General features: G+C 38.8%; 2 protein-coding genes across 6 annotated transcripts in view; one reads left to right on the forward strand and one right to left on the reverse strand.

Annotated features, from left to right (window-relative positions):
* The first annotated feature begins 236 nt into the window (after positions 1-236).
* Positions 237-22323, forward strand: SERPINE3 (serpin family E member 3). 3 transcript variants are annotated; one of them, XM_064645780.1, is made up of 9 exons: positions 237-796; positions 1616-1913; positions 6187-6420; positions 7705-7902; positions 13046-13244; positions 14295-14395; positions 16018-16104; positions 18335-18418; positions 20435-22323. In XM_064645780.1, the coding sequence occupies exons 2-9, from the start codon at positions 1655-1657 to the stop codon at positions 20473-20475; spliced, it is 1203 nt and encodes a 400-aa protein (XP_064501850.1). In that variant the 5' UTR covers positions 237-796; positions 1616-1654; the 3' UTR covers positions 20476-22323. The 3 variants fall into 3 exon arrangements, with proteins under 3 accessions (XP_064501850.1, XP_064501849.1, XP_064501852.1); XM_064645779.1 differs by having other exon boundaries at positions 18335-22323; XM_064645782.1 differs by lacking the exon at positions 7705-7902 and having other exon boundaries at positions 239-796; positions 18335-22323.
* Positions 21975-25348, reverse strand: part of INTS6 (integrator complex subunit 6) — a 42299-nt gene continuing 38925 nt past the window's right edge. For all 3 annotated transcript variants that reach the window (XM_064645736.1, XM_064645737.1, XM_064645735.1), the window contains one exon: positions 21975-22558. In XM_064645736.1, coding sequence (XP_064501806.1) covers positions 22465-22558 — 94 coding nt within the window. In that variant the 3' untranslated portion in view covers positions 21975-22464. The remainder of the gene's footprint in view (positions 22559-25348) is intronic.

Consider the following 25348-nt stretch of genomic DNA (forward strand, 5'->3'; position numbering starts at 1 on the left):
AAATCTTGCTTGCTTTAACTGGCATTGTGAAGCTGTGAGGCTGAACCTGTGAATGTGACAGGGAGGATTTTTGACCCCATCACATGAAGAAAGCCATGAGCAGCTACAACTGCTCTTAAAGCAGTCACAACCATAGCTCTTCTGCTTCTGGTCTATTCAAAGCAACCCCTTCCTTATTCAATCTCCTTCAAGTGCACCATGTTGTTGTTTCTTTCCTTCTGGAAACTAAAGAGTAAAAGAAAATCTAGCTATTTGGGATGGCATTAATTAAAAAAAAAGGGAAATAAAGACATTTTAATTGCATGGGATTTCTGAATAAGTTTTCAAAGTGGGGGTAAAAAAATAGCTGTGTGCCTGGTACACAGAGAGCCCTTTCTCTTCCCCTTTGTGGCAGAGGAATCAATGGAATTCATACAAAAGAAGGAGGGGGGTGGGAAGAGAGATAGGAGATGCCTTGCTCGGTACCAGCAGGTCACAAGTCTCATGAGGCTCCAGCAGGGCTTGCAAGGAAGTTGCTGACTCTATCTCCATGTGTACCTTTTTGTTCCTTGCCTTGGATTTGCTGGTCAGTGGCATGCTGCTTTGCCTGGCTCTCCATAGAGCTTGTAGCCTACAGGAATTTGGACAGAGTGGTACAGACATCGCCGACAGAGACTCTGATCACTGACTATCCCTTTAAATGCAGTCTCATGACTTAGTCTTTACTCCACTACCTATTAAAGAAGGAGACAAGACGTTCATAGACAGCTTCCATTCAGACACACAGAAGGACACAGAAAGGCAAGACAATTTAACTGTGAGTAAATGCAAAGCATTAGAGGTGTTCTCTAGAGCAAAGGGCATGGAGAGAGATTTGTAGAAAATCCTGAGGTGAAAGAAGGTGCAGTAATTTTTAAAATATACTTGCATACAATCTTCAGAAGGTGAAATTCTGTAAGGAAAGATATTCTGTCATTTTAGCATTATTCCTTTAAATATGAACCTAAGTGTCTCTTAATATAAAGTTGACCAATGCTTGATTTCCCATAAAAATCCGACATGGTGATTTTGTGCTGCAAGCACTAGAACCTTTTGCAAATGCAACCTTATTTTCACTGGGAGAAATTTCATAGCAGGAATATCTGTGGGGGAAATTTGAAGCCAGCCTTTTGCAAACTTGGATCTAAAGCCCAGCCTGGAGCATCCAGTTAGATTTCTGCACCTCACGACGGGTGGCCTTTCTTCTGGGAGTGCTGGGGACAGAAAGGAGCTATGGGTGCTCAGCAGCATGGAGACTGCACTGAAGTGCAGTCATCATGTGTGCAGGTGGCTAACTTTTTAACCAAGGGACTCTTTGTCTCCACACAAGGGAGACAAGGCGCTCTGTAATGGCCAACCATCCTGTATGCTACAGCATTCTGGAAAATTCAATCCTTGTTAGTCAACGGAGTCATCAGCATGTCCCTACGTTTATTTTCTTTTTTTTAATGACAACAGCTACTGAGTAGAACCGGACAAGTATTTTAATAGTGATCATTACTATTGCAAGTGATATGTCAGCACTGATGGAATGAGAAAGTTCCTCTGTCAGCTCAGCCTATTACTTTTCTAAATATATTTGTGTTATTAATTGCAGGTGTGATTACCTGGTGGAGAGTGTTCCCAGCTCGCCTTCATGTTGCCCATTTCCTTCTCTGCATTTATCCTCTCTGCTTGCTGCTTAACCAAAGGAGACTGCATCTCCTATGATGAGCTGAAAGAGCTGAAAACTGAATTCGCCATCAATCTCTACCGGCATGTATCTGAAGCAGAGAACAGAACCAATCTGGTAGTCTCTCCAGCAAGTGTGGCTGTTTCTTTGGAGCTGCTGCAGTTTGGAGCGCAAGGAAATACCTTTACAGAGCTGCAGGATGCCCTAGGATACAACATTCATGGTATGTACTGCTTAAAAAAAAATACTTATTGTCTTACATTTTTTAATAAATTCACAGCTTAATAAGGAGACAGGAATGGGACACGTCATATTAAACTTCCATTTTCTGTCTCACTGCAAGATCTAGTTTAGGAGTGTTTTCTCCATCTTTGTTAGGCAGGTATCAGCTGAACAAAGGAAACTCAAAGGAGTAGTTGATATACATGTTATTGTTCCATTTTTTCCTGAATCAGTACTTACTCTCTTATGGTACAAAAATACAGCTACATTTAGAAAAGCCGCTTCCATGAACAGCAGAATTGCTCCAGATTTCCTAGAGGTTCATCGTGTCCACTGTGCCCTGATGTCCCCTGTGTGCTCTGCAAAGAGGTACCAGGCAGAGGAGAGTTGTTTTCTCTCCCATCCCATTAACAAATGAAACCTATAGAAGTTGAATTATCTTTAAGACTTATGATGTTATTACAACTGGCCAAAAAGATGAAAAGTTATCAGAAGGAGACTGGCAGACAGATACACATTGACAGATGGATGGTGCAATTGCATCTTTCCCTGAAAGCAGGCTAAAATAAAACTCACTGGGAATTTGGAAGGGATATGGGAAAGACAGATGTCTTTAAATCCAGCATTAAGGCAGCTTAATTTAAGGATGCTGTTTTCATTTTAGCTTTGGATTATCCTACCATCTCACATCACATGTCAAAAACTATTTTACATTATGGGCAGAATGTTTATGAAAAGCAGATGACTGCCTCATCTTCAAAATTTGCAGCTTATATACAAGACTTATGTATAGACGTGACACTGCTATTTCTCAGCATAAAATTCACTTTCAGGGTATGAAAACTAAACATAAAACCTACAGTAATTTCATCTTCCTGTGCTGTAACCTGACTTAGTTACCATCACCATTCTGTATAAGATTAATATTCAAAAACCAACACAGCAGTAGGAGCTAACTCTGGCTGATAAATAGAGATACAGCTATCAGCTACATGAACTGCCATAGGAACAGTGCATCTATATTATGAGCAGCTGATACAATGAACTCTTGCCTATAATACTCCTATTTCTGTAAATTCAGTTCCGAAACAACATTCATTCATACAAGGATTATACCTTGCTTGATACTTCTGGTCATTAGGGGCTCAGTTATTAAGAAAGAACCTTAAAGAATAACATTTCACAGTGAAATTCAAGCACAGATCTCCACAGAAAATGTAACAAAGAGAAGTGCAGAGGTTGTCAATGACTTGCTAGGTCTTTTATGTTCTCATGTGGCACATCATAGCAGGGAGACATTATATCTCCATTTTAGCTCTCTGTGGCACAAGCCACATGAGCTTTTGCTTTCAGTAATATTAATGCAGGAATGTGAAAATAAAGTAGGATGGGATCTATTGCTATTGGTTATAACAGCATATTTCCAGTAATGGGGAAGGAAACCACTTCCTCAAATGGTCTAAATCATATAAATAAGTAAAATAAATAAATCAAATATTGAGATGAAATTTCCTATCAGATGAGTAAAACCAAATTATATAGGTATGCATATGTGATAAAATCCCTTTCTTCAACTTAATGTTTGTATTAATGTTTTTGTTGGTCTGCCCTAAACAATAATGAAGGATGAGGTTAAAACCTTAGCAGGTTGAAAACAATGAAAACATTGATGGTTTATTCACTGTTCACAGAGAATCTGCTCTTGCATGCACTTGTAATCTTCTTTCAATGTTTGGAAGATTTGTTCACTTTTATTCTAATACTAAGGAAAACAATGCATAAGGGGATGTATCTGTAGACAGAACAAACAAAATGACATGCTTTAAAATGCTTTCTCCTAGCTGATTTATTTTATTAACAATACAGTATTTAAAAGCAATTTTGAGCTCTTCTCCAAGTAAGAATTCAGGACTTTGGTTAGCTAAGCACTTTGGGGAACTTACAAGTCTGGGATACCACCCCTCACATCCACATCTACTTCCAGTTTACCATCCTTGATTTCTCACATCTTCCAGAGTGCTCACCAGATGCTCCCACACTAATGCAGAACGCACAAGGAAAGCACTTTACAGCTCAGACTATGTGAGTTTTCTAGACATCTCTTCAAGGAGTTCAGTATTTTACCCCTTATAGAGTGATAGATCCAAATTTTAATACCAAACTTCCCATAGGTGATTAGTCTTCCTCCAGGTTAGCTACTTAAAGTAGTATTATTAGGTCAGAAAACACACGCTGGATTCTCAGGTGGTAAAAATCAATAGATGTGCAACTCTCTTTTGCCCCATGAAGAATCTGAAACAATGCAGTAAAAGTGTCCTGATGACCTGTCTGGCAGCTGGAGTCTCATGGTTATCATGCCCCTGACCTGAGACCCTTAATTTGATCAGCCTGGGACAGGTCAGTCCATGTGGGATTCACTTCCCTGGTTAGCCACCCCAAAACACCCACATCCCAGATGGCAGTCTTGACTTCCCTCCTGTTCTGCCCACATCCACAGGTGACTGGAGAAACTGAGTGATCACTCCCTTTGCCTAAGGCCTCTTGACTCAAAACTAAGAGATTTCCAACCAGTCATAATGGTGAGCTCAGCCATGACCATAGGGAGCCAGATACCTATGAGCTGCCCAGGGCATTCCAGGGTTTCAAGCCAAAGCAGAGGAGCATCTGAGCCAAGTACCACAGCAAGGAACACAATACTAACCCACCTTGAAAATGGTGGCAAGGAATTCATGTACAACAGTGAGCTACTGAGGTTTCACATAGATATTGGGGCACTAGGTGGTGAAATCCGAAAGTTCCTGGTGGTCCCACAAAGCCAAAAGGCACTGATGTCTTGCTAAAGAAAAGCAGTACTCCAGACATTACCCAGTCCTCATTGAAAACTTAGTTATAGAATGAGGAACTTGTTGAAAATGTCTTAAAGGCAAGTAGCAATCTCAACAAGACTTTTATTATCTGGACATAGGCAAGTCTCCTCCAAAAATACAACAAGATATATAGGAAAGGGGCTGAACTGCAAACACAGGAAGTTTGAGGAGATTTGACACAGAGCACATAAATGTTGTTCAGATGGGTGAGACTCCCAGGCCTCAGGAGGTCACTTTGGCATGAACCATTCAATCACAAATCGTTGCAACTTAGAAAAATAATGGCTCCTAAATCACCCTTCAAGGGAGTCTATGGGAACGTAGTGATTTTAAAAACACAGGATTCTCTGAGTTTGTGGGACTCATGTTCCTTCTGGGCTCACACCTCAGCCATGTATCCATCACAGAAGCCACCACCATTGAAGTACTATGAGCTTTTCAGAAACAGGAGACCAGGGCATTATTCAAATATTTCCATTAGTAGACAGCAAACTAAAGAATACACTATTGAATTTTGGAATTACACTGAGCTTGTAACTGCTGCAAGCATTTTGGAGGACCAGAATAGTATTTAAAAGGATCCTGGAAAGTCATAGAAACATGTGAACTGAATAGGATACAACTCAGTAAAGACAAGTGCAAAATTCTACATTTACAAGAAATAATCAGTCATCCAAATTGGGGAACCATGAGTCAAAAAATAGTAGTTTTTGGAAAGGATCTGAGGGATCTTAGGAATTAGAAAAAAATAATATTGAATGGGAAATACAATTGTACTTGAAAAAAAAGCAGACATGGTTGTGGGTTGTATGAATAGACGAGTTGCTTCTAACACATGTGAAGCAACCATCAGTTCTGTTTAGCATTGCCAGGGCTCATCACCAATACTGGGCCAGTTTGGGACACTATCCTTCAAGAAAGAAAACAACGGCTAGGGGCCAAGGGCAGCAGAGACTAACTTGGGGCTATAAGGGAGATGCCTTTCCTGGGATAGGTGGATAATGGCAAGAGGAGGAGACAGTGGTACTGTGGCCAGTCACTGCCAGAGGTACTAGATCTCACTAACGGGAACTCAGAGAGGGCCCAAAACCAAAAAATAATGTACCTTATAAACTGTTCAGAGGTGCGTTTGCATAGAGGTGTGAACCTGATGTGAGTTCAGCTGCTTGACACATCTGCACTAGAGTGATTCCTACAGCAACATGAAGAGTGCTTTACCATGCCTAGAGCATCATTGCCCTCAACAGTAGTGCTTGACAGTAATGCTCCGTAAAGTCAAGGGTGCTTCCGTGCTTTAACAATCAGAGGACACCAGTGTCAGCACTGGAGCTGAGAGCTGTGGAGCCCTGGGGCAATCCTTAACCTCAACATGATAGTTGCAGTTTCTCCCTCTCTCTTGCCTGGCAGATGAAAACGCGCAGGACTTCTTGCGCACAGTGTATGAAGGAGTGACCGACTCGAGCCAAGGCACAGTGGTTCAGCTGGCATGTTCCTTCTTTGTGGATGCTGGCACGCAGCTCTCGCCTCACTTCACTGCACATGCCGCACGCTGGGCGAACAGCAGCCTGCAGCAAACCAACTTTACTGACCCCAACAGAACCACGGCCCAAATACAGGAATGGATCACCAGTAACCTTGCAGGTAACATAGCAACCTACAAGAATGCACATGGATAACATGTAAAATAAGAGTGATGAGAGAAACTGCATTAAACCAAGTACAGTTTTTTGCCACACTGTGTTGTCCAAACCAAGGCTGAAAGCCAGAAAACCTAATTCTTGTGCTGACATTCATTTCTAACGTGAAGAAAGAGTGGGAATAGGTCTGAACCTGCGAGTATAAGTTTGCAGTATCAAGCTGGTAACCAGTTGGCCTCATTCATCTAATTTTTAAAATGGCAATCCTTTGCAGTGTTTTCACTTTTAATGAGAACAGCCAAATTCCCCAGGGAGGATGTTTGTGGCACTGAATGCTTTCATGGTGCTATGGGGAACATGCAGGGTCATAAGCTCAGCAGTCAGACCCCTAGTTTAAAAAGTCAAAATGGGAAATAAAAAGAATTTACTTTCCACATAAGCAAGAAAAGTAATGAAATTAAATTCGGTGTTAATGAAAAAAATAATTGAAAAAGAAAGTCCTAAGAAGCAGCAGAGCAAAGCAGTCCCTGATTTGCCTCATCAACTTATGTGAATGTTAATTTGGCCAGCAACATATGAGCTGATGTTAAATACACACATTAAAGCTGTTGAAACTAACAAAAAAAAAAATTCTGTCTTTCTCAAATGAACACTAAGAAGTGATCCAGCTCCATGACAGAAGTGTGTTGCTCTAGAAGCAGGTACTAAAATGGGAGGTCATATTGCAGTGCTCACATTGCAATATCAATGAATTAAAAGCAGACCACTGTTTCAGAAATCTTTGAGATACCCAAAGTAGGATCAGTTGAACTGACAAGTAAACAGGAGAAGGGGAAAATTAGGATATAAGCCCCAAGTGACTTAGTTACTTCATAAAGCAGTCTGTAGTCATGCCATGAGGTATTTCTGGTACTAATGATGAACACCTCTGAGATACACCTGGGCATATTTAACCTAGAACACCAGTTAGAGCCAGGGCATGGTGCTGAACATCTGCTGTCATCTGCACTGTTCAGCAAGTAGCACAGTGCTGGCACAGCTTTGACCCTCAACATTGCCCAACTCAAACTCAGTTCTGGGGAGAGCAGGGACCAGCAGGCAATCCAGATGAGGTCCATGTACATCTGGGGAGGGGAAGGTAGAGGGTTAACGGTACCTTATGAGTTTTGCCTCTTGCCCTTCGGGATGGAGAGTGGTCCCGACTTGCTTTATTTAGTCACACGGACCTGGCCTTTAGGCCTGGGCAAGTAGGACACGTGTCCCTCTCCCTTGTCTCTTTTCCATGCAGATGGGGATGTGCGTGGGACGCTGTTGGAGACTGCTAGGTCGTCGCTCAGCCAGGTTGCCTTGGTGAGCACCATGTATTTCAGAAGCACGTGGCAAAAGAAGTTTTCCCTTATGGACACTCAGATGTTGCCTTTTACCACATCAGAGGGCTCAACCCTGAAAGTGCCCACAATGCATCATACAGCCGAAGTTAACTACGGTAACTGTCCTTAATCCAGATTTGAGCTATTGTACAACCTGGAACAGTTTTCTTTATTTATTTTCCACAAATACCACACTAAGATAGTGTTATTTTCCTAGCTTAGAGAAGTCTCAGAAGAAATCCCATCAAATGAAGAGATGACCTAGGTGGCCAACTTGACTCCTTATAATCCCAAGCATTGATTAAACAGATTCTGCATTCAGAATGGTTCCTAAAATATCTACTGTCCCTGTCCCATCCTTCACAGACCAACACCTCCTAGCACTCCATAATAAACTTGTCAGCTGTAGCAAACAACCAAAAGGCACCAAGATAATGGACCAGGAGAAAGGAACATAAGAGACTGAGGGTACCACAGTATAAAAAGTCCTTTACAATAGCATGGAGCTTGCTAAATAAAGCTGCTTAGGAAAGGAGGACCATGGGAAGCACGTTTGACCCCATGACAGAGGGGCAGTTAAGACTGAAACTATATCAAGCCAATTTGATTTGTGGGGGAAATAAAAAATTTTCTGGCCCCTCAGTCTAACCCCTGCTTGTTGTTTGAGCGTGTGAGCACCGAGGGAGGATGGCATAACCAGGAACACCAGCACTGCACACCCACCCCTGTGTCTCTAGTCACAGCCTGTTTCCAAGACTTCAGGGTAAAACCGCAGATCTTCAGGGCCAAATTCTGCAAGAAAAGATAATTTTTTATGGTGCTTAAACCAAATCAGTGGGTGATTTCAGCACAGGCTTAAACCACTATAAATATAGGTCAAATGTTTATTTTTATAATATATGAATACAGTGTAGGCTACTTTCAAAGGCTTGATGTATGTGGGTTGCTGACAAGAGGACTTATGCTGCAGGCTTAATTTTCTACCAACAGGAATTATGCCAGTTAGCTATACAATCTCTTTCAAAATGTAAAAAGCTCCTTTCCCTTCTACCCTAAATTTCAGAAGTGCACTTGGGTAAAAACCTCCCTAATTCCAAGTATAAATTTTCTCAAGACCGATTTATATCTCTTAACATCATGCCAGCTTTAAGTTAAATAGTTTCTCTTCAGCTTTGATATTTACTCCCAAACGTTATTTGCAAGTCACCAAGTTGTCTCTCAACTTCCTGTTAGATAAACTGAAGCAGCTGGCTTATCTAAGCTACTCGAAAATGAGGCTCCAATTCTCTACTAGTTCTTTTTTGCACTTTTCCAAATTTAAATCAATCTTTCTTGAGAATAAATGATCAGGAGTGTACACAACACTTTTAATGAAGCTATATTCATGCTCGCTAAAATGATTTTAGTATTTCTATGTCTTCCTAAAAGTACCTTGCACAGTGTAGCACAGAACCAGCTCAGGGTGGTTACTCAAGGTTGGCCCCACCTGGGCCTTTTTCCTTTCTGCATTTTTTTCCAGCTGATGAGTCCTCAAGGGGAAGGGGGGAGAAATCTCTACCATTTGATTTCCACCACGCTAGTCATCATGGCAAATCACTGTCTTTGATGAAAGTCTTAGTGTGGACAATACTTTGGAAAGCCACTAGTAACTCTTTTCAACCTGGGAGCCCCTCTTTTACATTGCTTTAAGTGTCTGCTTGCTGCTTTTCTTTTCCTGCTCTAATTGCCATCACTTTTACCTGTAAATAGTGCCACAGTGAAATTATATTTGCTGTTTTATTTAAAACTAGATGGCTGGATCTATGCCTTTTTATCAAATTAGTTATTGAGCCAAAAAAGTTTATAGATTTGTTTGCTAGTTTACTTTATATTGCAATTTATCTCACTTTCTATTTCCTTCTGTGACTTGATTATTCTTTTCTCCAGAGTACTTTCTAAAACTTCCCAGATTACTTTCTTTTTCTTTATAAATGAATCCTTTTTTCCAATCATGGGAAACAACTGAATTTACAGTCTATTAAAATTTTTGCTCACTCATTTGCAATTCCAAATCTAAGTTCTTCTCATATTTTGGGGTGGCGATCATCCAGGCTCCAGATTATTATTCATCTCTCTAATGTGATGAGAACTTATGATGTGAAGTAACGTGAACTTTGTTTCCATCTCTGGCAGTATAATTACTCTTTTCTTCATTTCCATTAGGAACCTAACCATTATCTTTTGCTCTATCATCAGACTACTTCTTTGTCACCAGTTACAACAAATAATTGGCATGAATCTAAAAAAATATCTAATAGCTTATATGTCTTAATAGCTTATATGGCTAAAACATTTTCCTTTGCTGTGCAACAGTCACATTAAGCAGGCAGATGGCAGCTCATTATTTCTATGCCTTTTTATCTCTAAACCATAATGCACCTGGTCAAGAAATAATTTCTCCTGCTCTTTGGAAGTTTGTCCTTACAGTTACATCTTTCTTTGTGGCATCTCTTCTTCCCAGACACTCATGGTGTGCCCACCATTGCTTCTTTCTCCTGCTGGGACTGCCAGCTACTGACCACATTCACACCTCTGACTTGACACACTCCCATCCTATTTACATTTGAAGCTTTTACAAGTTAAATTACTTTATTGAGGAGTGCAGTCTCCCTTTCCAAAACCCTACACCTCATCTTCCTTGTCATTGAGCAACATGAACTACATCAACTCAATTTTTCAGTCCTGGGTGATTTTGTATCACCAGCTCACAGCAAGGGCTTTTGCTACCCATGATGTCTTGAATAGCCTTACCCTTCACTGCTTTAAGAGGTAAACAAATAGGTTTCTTGGGAACATACTTGGTGAGCACCATGTATTTCAGAAGGACATAGCAAAAGAAGCTCACCAAATACAGCTATTACCTTAAGAATGGACCTTTTCTCCAAACTTTCTCTTTTAGCAGAGAGAAATAAAGAAACGAGAGGTCCAAAACAACAGAAGGCAGGGGGCTGCCAATGCTTATACAAGTGGGTATAGTCAGGGAAAGCCAGTAACCAGGAATTCAGCAGCTGAACTGCATTGTCTGACCCCATATTTGCACCAGAATCTTTGCAAACTTGATGTCAAATCGTTAGTTCTGCTTATTTAACCACTTGCCTGAACATAAGAACTCCATCCTATCGTCCTTAAGTAGGTAGCTGAAGCACTAAATATTTGCACAGAAAAGGAAGTTAGCCAAAATACTAATCCAGCCTGAAGTATGTAAGCTTTTTGCAGCTGGAGAGACTTTTAAGGAAAGCCAAAATGAAAGGGATCATTTAAAATTTGCTGATTGTCAGGCTTGATTGAGCCAATTCAGTCTTTGGCACTAAAAGTGACAGAAACATTTCTAACAAATCAACTTGAAATAAATGCAAAAGACTGGCTCAGTATAACTAAACAGAGGCCCAAGATAACTTTCTGTCATTATTAAATGATAGTAGCTGTCTCCCACCAGGATCCAAAGCACAGAGTGTGAAAGATTAGCTGTAACCTACTACCAACTGCAACTTTTACAACATTGTTTATCCTTTTAATATTGCCACGAAGAACAAACCAGCCTGAGGATAAGTAACACTACTCTAAGAAAATGTCAACATTACTGTTCACACACGCCTCTTAAACACTGCAGCTACTTTACATATTCATTTTTCCAAGCCATTTGTTAACAACATTTGAATTCTAATTTAGCATATGTATAATCCTTATGGGATGCTCAAAATCAGTTCAAGCAAGGAACGCTAAATGTTCTGACTCAATAACATAAAGTCTTTGATTTTCTTTCTAATTAACAAATAAGGAAGCACTGTATAACCTTTGCGCAGAATGTGCTAACTTCAAAATATCAGCATGCCCGCATATTAAACCACTCATGCCCAGTGCACTACAAATGTAAATCTTCCTTGTTTGCCCATTGGAAAGCAGAACATCTTTTCCCAGCAAATGATCCACACGCTGGGAGTTAGTTTTAACAGAGCAATTCTCTCTCCATGGTGCAAGGCAGGAGGGCTCATCTAAGAGCCTAAGATTTAATCTAGCAGAATAATCAACACTTTACAAATCCTATCTAGTCCATATCTGCAACACTAACAAATATTGTAAGCTAAGTATTTGAGACACCCTACAGCTATGTACATATTGCCAAATATTTAGATATTATGAACATAAGCTACATATATTCTGTTATTTACAACCCCTGGTTCAGAAAGTGTGAGCACCTTGAAGTTACAACTACTACAGCCAGGTGAAGAAGGAGTAGATTGAGTATTTTGGATAGCCTGCAGCAAAGGCAATAAGATGTTTGCTTGCAACTTGTATTAAGCTTGCATTTAACTCCTGGTCTGCTAACTAGTACTGAATGTTCCTGAAATGCTATTTATTGGATTCTCAGATGGAAAAATAAGAAGCTAAAATTGTGATAGTGGAATCTGTTCTACTGTGTAACAGAGTCCATTAGAAATGCCTGGTTAAATTGTTCTTTGAAATATGGCATTAAAATGGTACTTTAAAATGGTTATTACAAATTGTTGTATAACCAATTGCAAGTTTGGAAGCCCTCCAGCTTTTACTCTTGAGACTAGTTTTTATAACCTTAATTTGATTTTGATAGATTTTTGTGCCTAGATTTTCAAAAATTATAAATATGATGCTTAAATAAGCATAAACTATTGTTTAATATAACCATTTTTTTTTTTGAAATAAGGCTAAAACTGATTTTTAAAAGTCACAAAGACAGAAACATGAGGCAAAGTAGATTCAGTTAATTAAGTAGGATACTCCATTTTGTTTTTGTAACTTCTATGAGCACTAAAATTTTAGCGAAAGATATTATAAAATTGCATCTTTAGTTAAAGAACGTGCATTGCAAGACGAGTCATCACAGTTGCTGTCACTGCCTTGGTAATATTTTTTTAAACCCTGAGCAAGGAGGACAGCTATTATATGAGAAAGTAATAAAATACTCATGCTCTCTTGAGGCGCTGCTTCAGCTACTATTACTTGCACTAGCACTTTTCTGCCAAGATACATACGCCTCTCTCACAATCAGCTCTGTTCAGACGAGAGACTGCTGTGAGTTAACAGCAATCTGAGCTGGCTACAAGAATCTATGTACTAGAGACAATTCCTTAAATCCTACCACAGCTGCTCTGAACTGTCTGCTGACCCTAGCTGGGGTTGTGGGTTTGGGGGGAGTTTTCCCACTTTGATGATGAAATAGGGTCTACATTTGCCCACCCACAGGCCAGTTCCAGACTGCGGCTCTGGAGGCGTTCAGTGTGGTCGAGTTACCCTACCTGGGGGAGAAACACAGCATGTTCCTAGTGCTTCCCAGCCATAAAAGAACACCTTTGTCCCAGATTGAGTCTCACCTTTCTGCCAAAGACATAACCCTCTGGGCCAACAGCTTAAAGAGAACAAAGATGGACATTTTTCTACCTAGGTAAGCAATGTTAGCACGATAGCTTCACTACTTCAACTGTCAGAATTTCATGTGATAGCACCTTCACGAGCAATGTGTGAGCAAAATCAAGTGACATGCTTTCTGTTTTGTTATTCATCTCATGATCAGAGATGGCCTTTCTTAAGGCACAAACAGGTGAGCTGGGAATGACAAGACTTCCTGGTATGCTCTGTAATGTCTTAAAAAAATGAACTATTGCAGTTGATCCTACAGGTTTTACTTAAAATTTGTTAGGGATTAACAATCCTTTAAAGACCTAAAAGAGATATGTTGCTGGACCTTTCCCACACTCCATTTTTCTCTTTGCTTAAGGGAGGAAAAAAAATATATAACCTTGTAAATACACACTATTGTGCGTTTTTTAAACTTGTCAGTATACTACAAAAAGGCACTGTACAAAGAAGTTGTGCACACCCCTACCCTCATAGTCATACCCATCTTTTCCATGCACAAACCAAGCTCACATCATTCATTTTCCACTTTAGCCATTTGCTGTTGTTAGCAAACACACATACCCTGGAGGTACTTTCTATCATCTATTCCACTGAAATTGCATAGCAGGAGGAAGCAAGTACAGGAGGCCTTTTGTGGCTGTACCTATTGTATGGATCAGCATGGAAGGACTTCATTACGCATCTCCTACTATGCATTCATCACATTAATGAAGCCCTGAGAAACTGTTTATGCATTAATATTCTTTTTCTCCAAGCTAATCATTGGCAAATGTTTCGAAGTGCCATTTGCTATAGCCAAACTTGGGAAAATGCAGAGTTCATATGTCAAGAAGACTGAAATTTTCAGGCAATCTGAGTGCAACAGATGGTGGTGAGGGATTCCTTCTATTAACAACTTCAGGTGAAGATGAGGTGCTTTTCTGCAAAGTACACTTAATCAGACAGCATGCACTGGTCTCATACAGGAATAGATGGATGAAAGGGAAAGGCTTGAAATAAATCGCATCTGTTATGCTTTTAACTCTACGAAACTACAAATCCAGCATTTAAATAAAATCTATCATAATAATTTCAGGTTCAGTATTCAAAGCCTTTTTGACCTAAAGACAGTTTTTTCTGCCTTGGGAGTTAAAGATGCATTTGATCCCATCACTGCTAATTTTAAAGGCATTTCAGGTAAGAGACTTGACTAAATACAAAATGATCCTCGACCCAACAGTGTAGACTTCTACCTTTGAGTGATTTGGTAGACCTGAGTCTTCTGAATTAATTGCACTGCTTTCTCTGCAAAATTCCAAAACACAGCTTACACCTCAACTGCTCTATTCTATCAATTGATTTTATCAATTTTGCCAACTGATAAAATTTTGAGCTTTTTTGTGGAAAAGAAGAACCTGAAAAGGACAGGGTTGGTTTGGGTCTTGAGCTTACTTTTTCCTTCTGATTTCTTTAAGATTAAAACTGTCAAGATGGCATAGGCCTGAAAAATGTTTATTTATTCAGAAATTTAGGAATGCAAGTTGTACTGAAGCATCCTATTTGTGTTTTTAAATAGTCATTAAACAGTTAGGGATGCTGGACCAACAAGTCTGTATTTCAGCTCCTAACACTACAAACAGTAGTGGTATATGCCCAGGTCACGTTATTTTGCTAATCCAGTGACCAGTGGATGGAGTTATACTTTCCCTTCGCTAAAATACTGGTGTTATGACTAAACTCTTGGTTTTGGAAGCCTGAAATTCTTCTGCTCCTTGGAAAATTTTTGCCCCTATTTAATATTAAATACAAAAAGAATCCAAATTATCAATTTTCTTTCTTCTTCGACTACTTCCAGCAACACAAAGATTTTCACCTTAGTCATTTCTGCTCATAGTAAAGACTCGGAGTGGTAGCAGCCCAGAGAGCACCTTACATTCTTGTGCATGTGAGTGAATAACTGAAATTCCTTCAGTTCAAACCTGCTCTTACAGAAAAATTACTTTCCTGAGATGAACCTCAGAAGGCACATTTCTCACGGAATTTTTCATGCCACTTTTAAAATTGAACATAGTAGTGTTCTATTGCTATGTTCTATATCTCAGACTGCAAAGAGATGCACATTAAAATAATTTTGCTGCTCACTTTTTGTTAAAGCCTGCTGCTTTGTTTATTGCAAACACATATTAATATACTGATGAAGTGTGCAAAGATGTATTTTATAAAGTTAATATCTATTTAAATAAGACACATGCTTGGAGGAAATTAACTCCATAAACAATATAATTTAGCAGCTTCCTTCCTCTGTACGCACCCTGGTAGCTTCCATCAAAGAATAAGGCTTCTAGAAGTATTTGACAAGAAAAAAAAGTCTGCCAACCTTCCCTGCTTTCTGCCCTCCACAGTCAGCTGGAGAGAAGCAGGCTTGTAATACTCAGTAGCTTTCCAAAATAGTTTTTTTTTCCAAGCTCCATTTTATGTCACAGTCCCATTGTTTCTTCCTGAAGAGCATTTTTTTCCTGTTGTTTTCCTTTCAATGGTTCCTCAGTTCTTGCCTTGTCCTCACTGTGTTATTAGTTTCTGCTTTCACCATGTAACCTTGCCTTCTACCACAATCTGGAGACCTCTCAAACTAGTAACTCCCATCCAGCATTCAGTCCACTGTTGTCCATATAAGGGAAAACCAGTTTAGGTGGTTAAAATACCTAACACTTATATGATCCTTAGATTCTGCAGGAAAAAAGGCAAAAGCATTCTGATTACTTTTAAAAATAAGTTTGTAATGGAATTCAGAAAATAACTATTAACATGGTTTTTTTCAGATCAAGATAGTCTTTACATTTCGGAAGCTATTCACAAAGCAGAGATTGAAATAACAGAAGATGGTACAAAGGCATCAGGAGCTACAGGTAAATCAAATATACAGACATAACTTGTCATTTCTGGAGCCTTTTACAAAACCAACTACTAGCCTTTTATTTAAAATAAAGCAAACAAGCACGGTAGCATTTAAATGTATGCCTAATCTAAATTTAAACTTTTATATTTAACACACTTCCATTTTACCTTTGTAAATGTTCGTAAGAACCTGTAATTTTTCATCTCAGTCTAACATGTAATGGCTCTAATGAAAAACAACTTTATCAACCCAGGGAAAATTCTGTTTGAGAAAATATACCACTTATTTTTCTGTTGGTCAAATATGTTTATCCAGACCATAAAAACAAATAATGAGAAAAGCTTGGTAATATTTTATCTATAGTGTCTGAACTGCTATGAGATTTGAAGATGATCTCTTTGATAACACTAAAAGTAATGATGGGAAAGTTTTACGAAGACAGGCTTGATTCTTACATACTTTGAAGTGTGACCTTCACATGCAGTAGCTTCTGCTACAGGATCATTTCCTCATGAGCAGCTGCGGTTGGGTGAACAGGGAAATTCAGAGTAAAATCTCAGCTACAGACTACACAGCCAGTAAATTACCTTCACCAGCTGAAATCCTTCACACAATTTACATAAAGCAGGGGAACCAAAATTAATGAGCTGTGTCTTCCTCCCTTTTTTTTTTAATTGGTCACATGAGCCTTATCAAAGAATGCCCCTGCTTTTCTTGTTTTGTCTTTGGAAGCCTCAGATGATCCAAGCAAGCATGGAAAGCAACTGTAATCCTAAACCCCTTCCATTCCTTCTCTGAAAAGGATGAACTTGCCCTCAAGCCATTCAAATATCAGCACAGCAGCAGGGTGATCATTAACCACTTCTCCACGTCTCATCTTTCTCCTTCCCTGGGCTGTGCCAACTGTAGACATGCTCCACACGCACAATTGCAAATGCTGGTGGTGGTCCTTGACTGTGGATCAGGGCAAGATCTGAGTCTCTCCCATTTCTCCTCCTTGCTTCCAGGAAGGGATTCAAGAGGCACATAGAGAGAGCAGTGAACCTCACTGCAGTGTGCACATTCCCTCACTCAAATGTCCCACAGTCACAATGCCAAAAGGAACCTGAGCACACCTGAGTCGGTGTATTTATAGTATTTCTCTAGAAACAGTTTTGAATCTGACACATGTAGTACACAGGTGGGTGTACAGTTAACAGTTGATGTAACCAAGTTAACCTTTCTGCAGAGCTGTAGTTTTAAATTTTGAAACGATTTTCCTCTCTATTACTTCTCATAATTTTTCTACTAATCCCTACACAAAATAAAAGCTTTTAGATGGCTTCAATCTGAGGGTAATAGATCTTTATCCCATTGAAACAAATGCCAAAACTCCCTTAACTCCAGTCAGACCAAGCTAAGAAGCTGATTTTAAAATATGTTTGTTTACTTTAAAAGTTCTGGATCTAGTCACTTGGTGGCTTGAAAGCAAAAACAGGCACTTTTTTAATGAGCATTAAAACACTGCCTCTCAAACTAGTTTTACTGTGTCTTGAGTCTTCAAATTAATTCCATTGTTTTAACTTCTCAAAAAATAATCCAAATCTGCTGGGTTTAGTATTGGGGTGTTTTGACAATGCATTCTTAATACTACATAGCTACAAGGAATAATTTATTTAAAGAAGATGTATTTTAATAATAGCTGAGCCATCATAATTCTTAAGGATTCTTTATTTAATCTAATAATTAACCCACAAACAGAGAAGGGAAAATCAATCATAACTTGAGATTGAGGATACTTCGGTTTTGTTCAGAGCTCTGACAAGGGAAATTCCAGGATGACAGATATTTCTCTGCTCCATGTCTCCCAATTAGAAAAGGGACTACATTTGTGCCTTGCTTAACTTTTTCATCAGAACAGCACAGCCAAGAATTGGCTAACAGGTGAGGCAATAGCATGGTATGACTTCAGAAGAGTTAGGGCTGCAACAACATCAAAAATTACATTACCTTTGAAATCCAAAGCCAGAAGGACTCACTTCAGCATCAAAATACAGACAAATCACCTGCATGTAGTCTGACGACTCTGGACTCATTAATTCAGACTGATTTCACTGTTGGATAAAATTTTTGGTTTATAGTTAAAGCAGAGGAGCAACTCAAAACTCAAGGTACTAAACATCAGAGCTTGAGGACACTGTACAGAAGATGCAAAGAAAAGGAATGCATTTTACTAATGTTTTTTCTTTGTTGCATTACAGCAATGGTATTACTAAAAAGATCTCGAACACCTATTTTCAAAGCAGACCGACCCTTCACATTTTTTCTGAGACAAGCTAATACAGGTATGCATGCTCTGCCTTTCAGGACCAGAATTCTTCACAAGTAGCACTGAAATCAATACAAGTTCTTTCTAAATAGCCTGCCATTCTTCAATCCAGGAAATTTCATCAAACATGGGAACAGCGGGGTTTGGGTTCTTAAAGCATAAAGACTATGGTTTAATTTCCTTAAAAAGAATGCACGACTCATAGAAGTCAGATTAGCCTCTTCTCTGGATGCAGTACGAGCTCAGAGATTTCTACAACAGCTTTAGGCACTAGAAAGATCTTAAAGATTTTAAATGCCCTAGCATTAAAGTACTGAACTCCACAGGGCTATTAAAATTACAAACTGGCCAGATTAACATTGGAAATAGTTAAAATAGAGATCTTTCCCTATAAATGAAACTTACTCATGCCTATACTGATAGCAAACAGACTTCTGCCAAAAAAAAAAAAAAAAAGCATTTCTTTTGCAACTGGTAACTCTTGACCACCCCCATACCCAAACAAAAAAAATCCAACCAAAAACACAAACAAAGCTGCAGAGCATGTCTTGAGAGAGAAGCATCACAGTGCTCCTTTAGCTTCAGTATTATTGTCTCATTTCAGATGTCCAATCACATTATTCCAGAATCTCTGCCAAAAGAAAACACTATATAGCTCGTTGGCAATATGCACCATTTAGTAGTTATTTGCTCCTCTGAAGCATCAGGCCCTCTCCAACAGCTCTTACCATTCTTAGCAATGCAGTAAATTTGCAGCTTAAATAAATCCTTCAAACCACCAAGTTTCTCTCGTAAGTGGGGAACACAGTAATTTATAGGGTTCAGTAAAACACTGGGGCCTAACAAGAAGACCACAGAGAATAGTTTTCCTTATCTGCTTCCAAGCAACACACTTCTCTTAGCCAGTGAATACCTGTGTACGCAATATTCTGCTTTAAAAATCCGTATCTTAACATTTCAACATCACAATGCAAGCAGCTATTTTTTAAAGAGAAAAATCACTACACCTTGGTGGACATTTCGTTTTAAATATGCTTTGGCAATCATTATCAGTTAATGAAGAAAAGTATTTTTAGTTGGCTAACGCAGAATTTTAAAAATAAAAAGGCATCAATAAGCTCATCTATGAAGCCTGAGCCACAGACTCTTCAGGATTAAGAACAAACTGATTTTGGTAAATAAAATGGCTCAGTTTATAATATATGTTATATAAAGGAAGGAAATCAGATTGTAAAACAAGATTTTTATGTGAAGTATAAAATACTTTCCAATCAACTCAAAATCAGAAGTACATTTCTGTACTTTTAGCTTTTTAATGGAGTAATTTTGTTTGCTCAGACTTAGTGACAATTTTTTCGGTTATGAAAAGGGGAAAGGGTAAACAAAGTAGACTGTTAGTATATTTTACCAAGCTATCTAGAGGTGCTTAAAACTCACTATGTCCATAAGTTCACAATGAATTTTTATGTAGACCAAGAGTCTTCACTGCATCAATCTTCTAGTAATAGTAGAAATATATTTTCCAAGACTTAAAATGGCATAGTTCTGCTCAAAATAATTTAAAAAGTTAAGTTTTTTAATTTGAATTTCATGTTTGAACACATTCCCTTTGAAGGACAGGCAAGGTAACAGCAATACAAACAACAACAAATCCAGTGTATCTGAGGCAGTGATTTCATTCAAGGGGTTGTAATAACCTCTTCTGTAACTAAAACACGAACACAAAGCAACGAATTCAGGCTCTGTTTTCCTCAGTTCAGAAGTGATTCTTTAGCCAATGGTTTGGGTAGGTTTCAGATTTTGGCAAACTTCTAGTTTGGGCTACCAACTACTTGAAAAGGTCTTTTTGCTTTTAATACAGAAATGTAAAAAATTATTCTAAGACAAGGGTGCAACTGCAGTCAGTTTTTCCATATAAGCAATGAGTGATTCCATGATTTGCTAATTCCATGCTTAGTTTATGTATTTAAACTGAACTACACTTTGAAAGTGAGCCCCTAAATTGAAATAACAATATTGTTTTCATTTACAGGTTCAGTACTCTTTATAGGAAGAGTTACAAATCCTTCATAATAAGCACTAAACAAATAAACTGTCTGCTGTTCCTCCTATGGTGAGCTTTCCTCCAAAGAAATTAAAGGCTACATTATATGTATTTATTAAAACACTGCTTTAAGCAGTAACACTTTTGCAAGAAAAAGTGAGAGTAAGCCCTCCACTACTTTATTACATTGTACATACTGTTGGAAACTTATAGCTGTCTAGGAATCATGAGCACCACAACTACAGCAAAGACAGTAAGCATATAAACATTTGAGAAAAAAATGAACAAATTTTGCCCCCCAAATATTTAACAGTATGGGCAAACAGCTGCTACTTAACTTCATCATGGCTAAAAGCTTGACTGTTGCTGAGTATATAGGTCATCTGAATGAAAGCATCCTACAAGAAAGTTTCGTGATGTTATTTTTCAAGCACAATTTCATTTCCCTGTCCTGAAGTCAAAAGCTCAAGAATAAAATTGAAATTCAGTCTGACCCCAGAGAGATATAATCCAGCTGAGATAGTAAGGTATCAAGCAAACAGCATGATGCTGTGAAAAGAAAATATAGTTGAAAGACTTTCACAACTGGCACAGAATCATAGAATCATCAAGGTTGGAAAAGGTGTCTAAGATTATCAAGTCCAGCCATTAGCCCAGCACTGCCAAATCCACCACTAAACCAAGTCTCTAAGCACCACATCTAAACACTTTTTGAACGCTCCCAGGGATGGCCATTTCATCACTTCCCTGGGCAGCCTATTCCAGATAGAGCAGATAGGAAGCAGAAATACCCACTCAATCAGTGACCAAACAAATATTTTTGCCAAAAAAAAGTAGCAGTACTACCTTTACTACCTTTGAAGTGTATGCAACATAAAATGGACATTCCCAAAGAACACTGAATGAAGCTAAAATCATCTAGAAAATGTGAGTTTTTTCAGCATACTGACAAAAGCTGGGATACAGCAAGTGTTCAGTGACTCACAGTACAAGCACCAGAACCCAAGGCCCAGAGATTCTGGGTGAAGACTGCAAACCACTGACTCCTATGAAAAGCAGAGAGGTTTAGCTCCCACTGAATCAAACAAAGCTTTCTAGAAATTCAGGGCACATCTAGCACAGATGAAAGACAAGGCCAGTAAAGCAATCAGTGATATTTTGTGTCCAAGCAGCAGCACCTTCTGGCTACTCCTGCACTTGTAAACACATAAAAACTTCTGACACAGAAAAACCCTGTGCAACCTACTGACTCATGCTTTACCCCACTCTATCTCTCAGTGGAACTGAGGGGTTTGTCATTGCTGCAAATGTGCATACAGAACATCACCAAACAGTGAAGGGCTAATATATCATCCTACTGTAGTTGCAATTCAGCATTAGCTTTCTTTCACCCATTCTCTGATTAACGGAATACCCAGTAATACAAAACACTTAATTCTTTAACACTGATACTAGAATATACAAGCTCTGAAAAGGGAAGGCAAAATTAATCACTCCAACAAAAACTGTACTCAAACCTACACAAAGATTAAAATAGAGATTTTATTGATGGAATAACAAAAGTGCTTTTCTTAAATATTTTTCAAAATACATTTATACAACTTACAATAATATATCCAAAATAACTGTATATACAAAACATTACCTTGCTTAATGTATGTGCTTTTTTTTTTTGAAAATTACAAAGCAACTTTTTGGCAAAGTTCAACCTTAAGAGGTGATAGTTTTGAAGGTTGGATTAAGAAAAATAGAACCTGAGGGAAAGTGACACTTATGTCCATGACAAGCAAGAAGTTCTCCATTTAGTTAAATAAAAGTGTTTTCGTAGTATTTTTCACATTACAAAAATAACAGAAGTGGAAAAAAAAAAAAAGAAAGATGATGGATACTCTTCTCATCATTTTATAGAGCAGCTCATTCTTTCAGGTACAGGAACTTGGAGATAAGAGTGCATGTCAAAAATGAATGCAATTAAGGACAGCAGTGCCCTGCTGTGGCTTTCTCTTGTGTGCAGTTTCCTAGCTGCTGTTGATATGGTTGACCTGATTGGATCTGCGATGGATTTCTTCCAGAAAACTCTCAAGCTGTTCTATTAGCATCCGTTTTTTAAACCTGTATTTAAAAGAAAACATGATAATGGATGCACACAGTAATACATGAAACATCATTCAGAAAACTTCTCCTGAACTCTGGAAGGTTCAGTTATTACTTTAGGACCAGCACATGGTGAGACTACAAATATCTCGTGTGTATACACGCTGTTCTCCTAACATTCTGGTTAACTGCTAACTTGCTTTTCCATTTAATGAATACAAAACTACATTTACTACAGTCTACTCTAGCACATTGCTGAACACCACTCAGCCCTCATAAATCCAGGTAAAAGCAAGTTAAGTGTTTGCTTTTTCTAGAAGTAGTTCTGAAATACAGAAGTAAAATATCTGTCAAAAGAACTGTAACTCAGAAGCTGGCAAAAGCTTTTAGAAATTATTTGCATGCCTTCATGGTGCATTCACAGAAGGTTAGTGAAGTTGGTACTGGTGAAGGAACAGCCATTACACAATGCAGAGCAGATTTCCTGACAAAAATACAAATTAGATTTTGAGAAAGAAATTAAAGAAAAATACAGGCATAATCCATACATCTGGAGTCTCTGCAGTTCTATTCTGTATAGATTGAATAAATCTAAACAGTAGGCCATTCTGTCACCTTTGCTTACACCCCCTGCCTCAAAAAGTAAGACTCCTTGCTGTTTCCAGATAGGTGCAGAAATGTCACAAGGGGAAGGGCTGAGAAGCCACTTCTGACTAATGCTTTGGTAGCCACATGCTTTGGTGCTCACAGATAGGCAGCAATGAAAACATTCTGAACTATACACCAAGTTCAGTTCTCTGGCCTCACTAAAGCCCAGCAAAAGCCTCTAGGTTCCAGTCAGGCATCCTGGTCCATGTCATTGGCTCACAGAGACATGGTATCTGCCCTAACTTCCCTATCACAGGAATCTTCACAATCCCACCTTGACTATGGGGAAAACAAGCTCCCATTCCCAACCGCTATGTCAGTCAATACCCATGCTCTGGCCTCTTACCCATCTTTCTTACAGTTGTCCTCAGTATCCCACAGACATACCACATTTAAGTACTGCTTCACCTCCATTTTTCCTCATTGCCTCTCAAAAGTGATAGGTTCTCTGCTGCCAAAAGAGAAACTGTGGGCCAGTCAGTTTCCAAAGGAAGCTGAAAGCTTGGGACTGTTTTATAAATCTTCCTCTCCCTTAACAACTACAGTGGACTAACCTCCAAAACTGAATGGGGCTCTTTATAAACACATTTTGTTGCTGAAGTGATCCAGAGCTTTCCCTAGCCTGTGTTCAGAGACAGAGCTTCGTGGAGCAGGGAACAAAAGCAGTCATCTCAAATTTGAATTGCATTCCATGGCATTGTAAAGTCAACTATCAGTTAACAAAACAAAACTAGGTTGACAGCTCTGGAAGGCCTAGAGATTTTTCCTGTAGGGAGCAGGAAACCTGAGCTGTGATAGCTTGCCTGGATAAGGAAAGAGGCAGAGAAGTGAACAGGGTTTGTAGGCAGTGTTATCCAGGTGGATAAAATGATCACACTATAAAAACATAACCAACAAGAGAAGAGGAGGGAGATCAAGCTGTTCCTACACTCGAATCAATAAAAACTGAAGTTAACAACAATCAGAAACAAACAACAACAACCAGAAACAAAGAAAAGCCAGCCTTTTCCACCAGTAGATACAGAAAACTGTAGGTTATGGTAGGAGACAGGATTTAATTCTGATGCATTCAACAGCAACACTCAATCACTACCAAAGGTCGCAGAAAAAGCGTCAACTCAAGATAGGTGTAACAAAGAGGCTGTGCAGAAAAAAAATGAGTTACAGGTGATCTTAAGAGTCTAATTTTACAGACTCAAATATTCTAACCCCACCAAAGGCTGCCACAAACTCCAAGAGCAACACTATTTTTTGGTGTGCCATGACAGTGAGGGAGCACGTTTAACCTCCAAGCTATGCAACAACTCTGACAGGCAATATATCAACCAGACAAAAGCATGATAAAGTAATCGTTGCTATAGAAAGAGCATGATCTATATAAATTTACATGCCTCGCCAAGCTGACAATAAAGGCTAGAGGATCTGTACAAATGTCCAATGTCCAGTGCACCTTAAACTCTTAGCACGGTTTTATCCAAAAATTACTTTGTCTTTTGATCATAAAATTTGTTCAATAATGCCACAGGAAAAAAGCTGACTGCTACAAAAATAGAACAGAGGAAGAAAAAGCAACTATTCTTTGAGGTTTTGGAAGTAAGCTTTAAAGTTAGCTATATTTATGATCCAAGCAAGCTGCTGGAATTACTAGTTCCCTGCAACTCAAACATTATTGGTTCTAATATGTTTTTCATTTCTTTCCTCTTAGTTAATATGCAGAAGGTTAAGTTTGGACAGTATATCTACAGGATACTGTAAGGAACAGTTTCTACCTGGATCAACAACACAGGGTTTAAATCCTCAGCAAGTCTCTTCTCCAGTGAAAAGCTACTTCCATTTCCAAAGTCTCAGACAGGACTATAATATCGGAATTAAATGTCTAAAGAGTAGACACATGTTTACAGAGCATACCTGAATGTCAAGACTATTTTTTTAGGACAAGATTTTGAGCTGATGCAGAAACTGTTTCTGAAAGCCCAACTCACAGTAATATGCAACTCCATCAGATTTTCAAATTAGCAGTATACTTACACCTGAACTTTGAAATCTGAATGATCTTTTTAAAGTTACCTACTCTTTCTATCCCATTGTCCATCTACGTTTACAGTGACTTGACAGTTACAGTTGCTAAATTTTTAAGACAAAATCTGAGGGGAAAAGGTA

The sequence above is a fragment of the Pseudopipra pipra genome, chromosome 2 (genome assembly GCF_036250125.1).
Source record: "Pseudopipra pipra isolate bDixPip1 chromosome 2, bDixPip1.hap1, whole genome shotgun sequence".
NCBI lineage: Eukaryota > Metazoa > Chordata > Aves > Passeriformes > Pipridae > Pseudopipra > Pseudopipra pipra.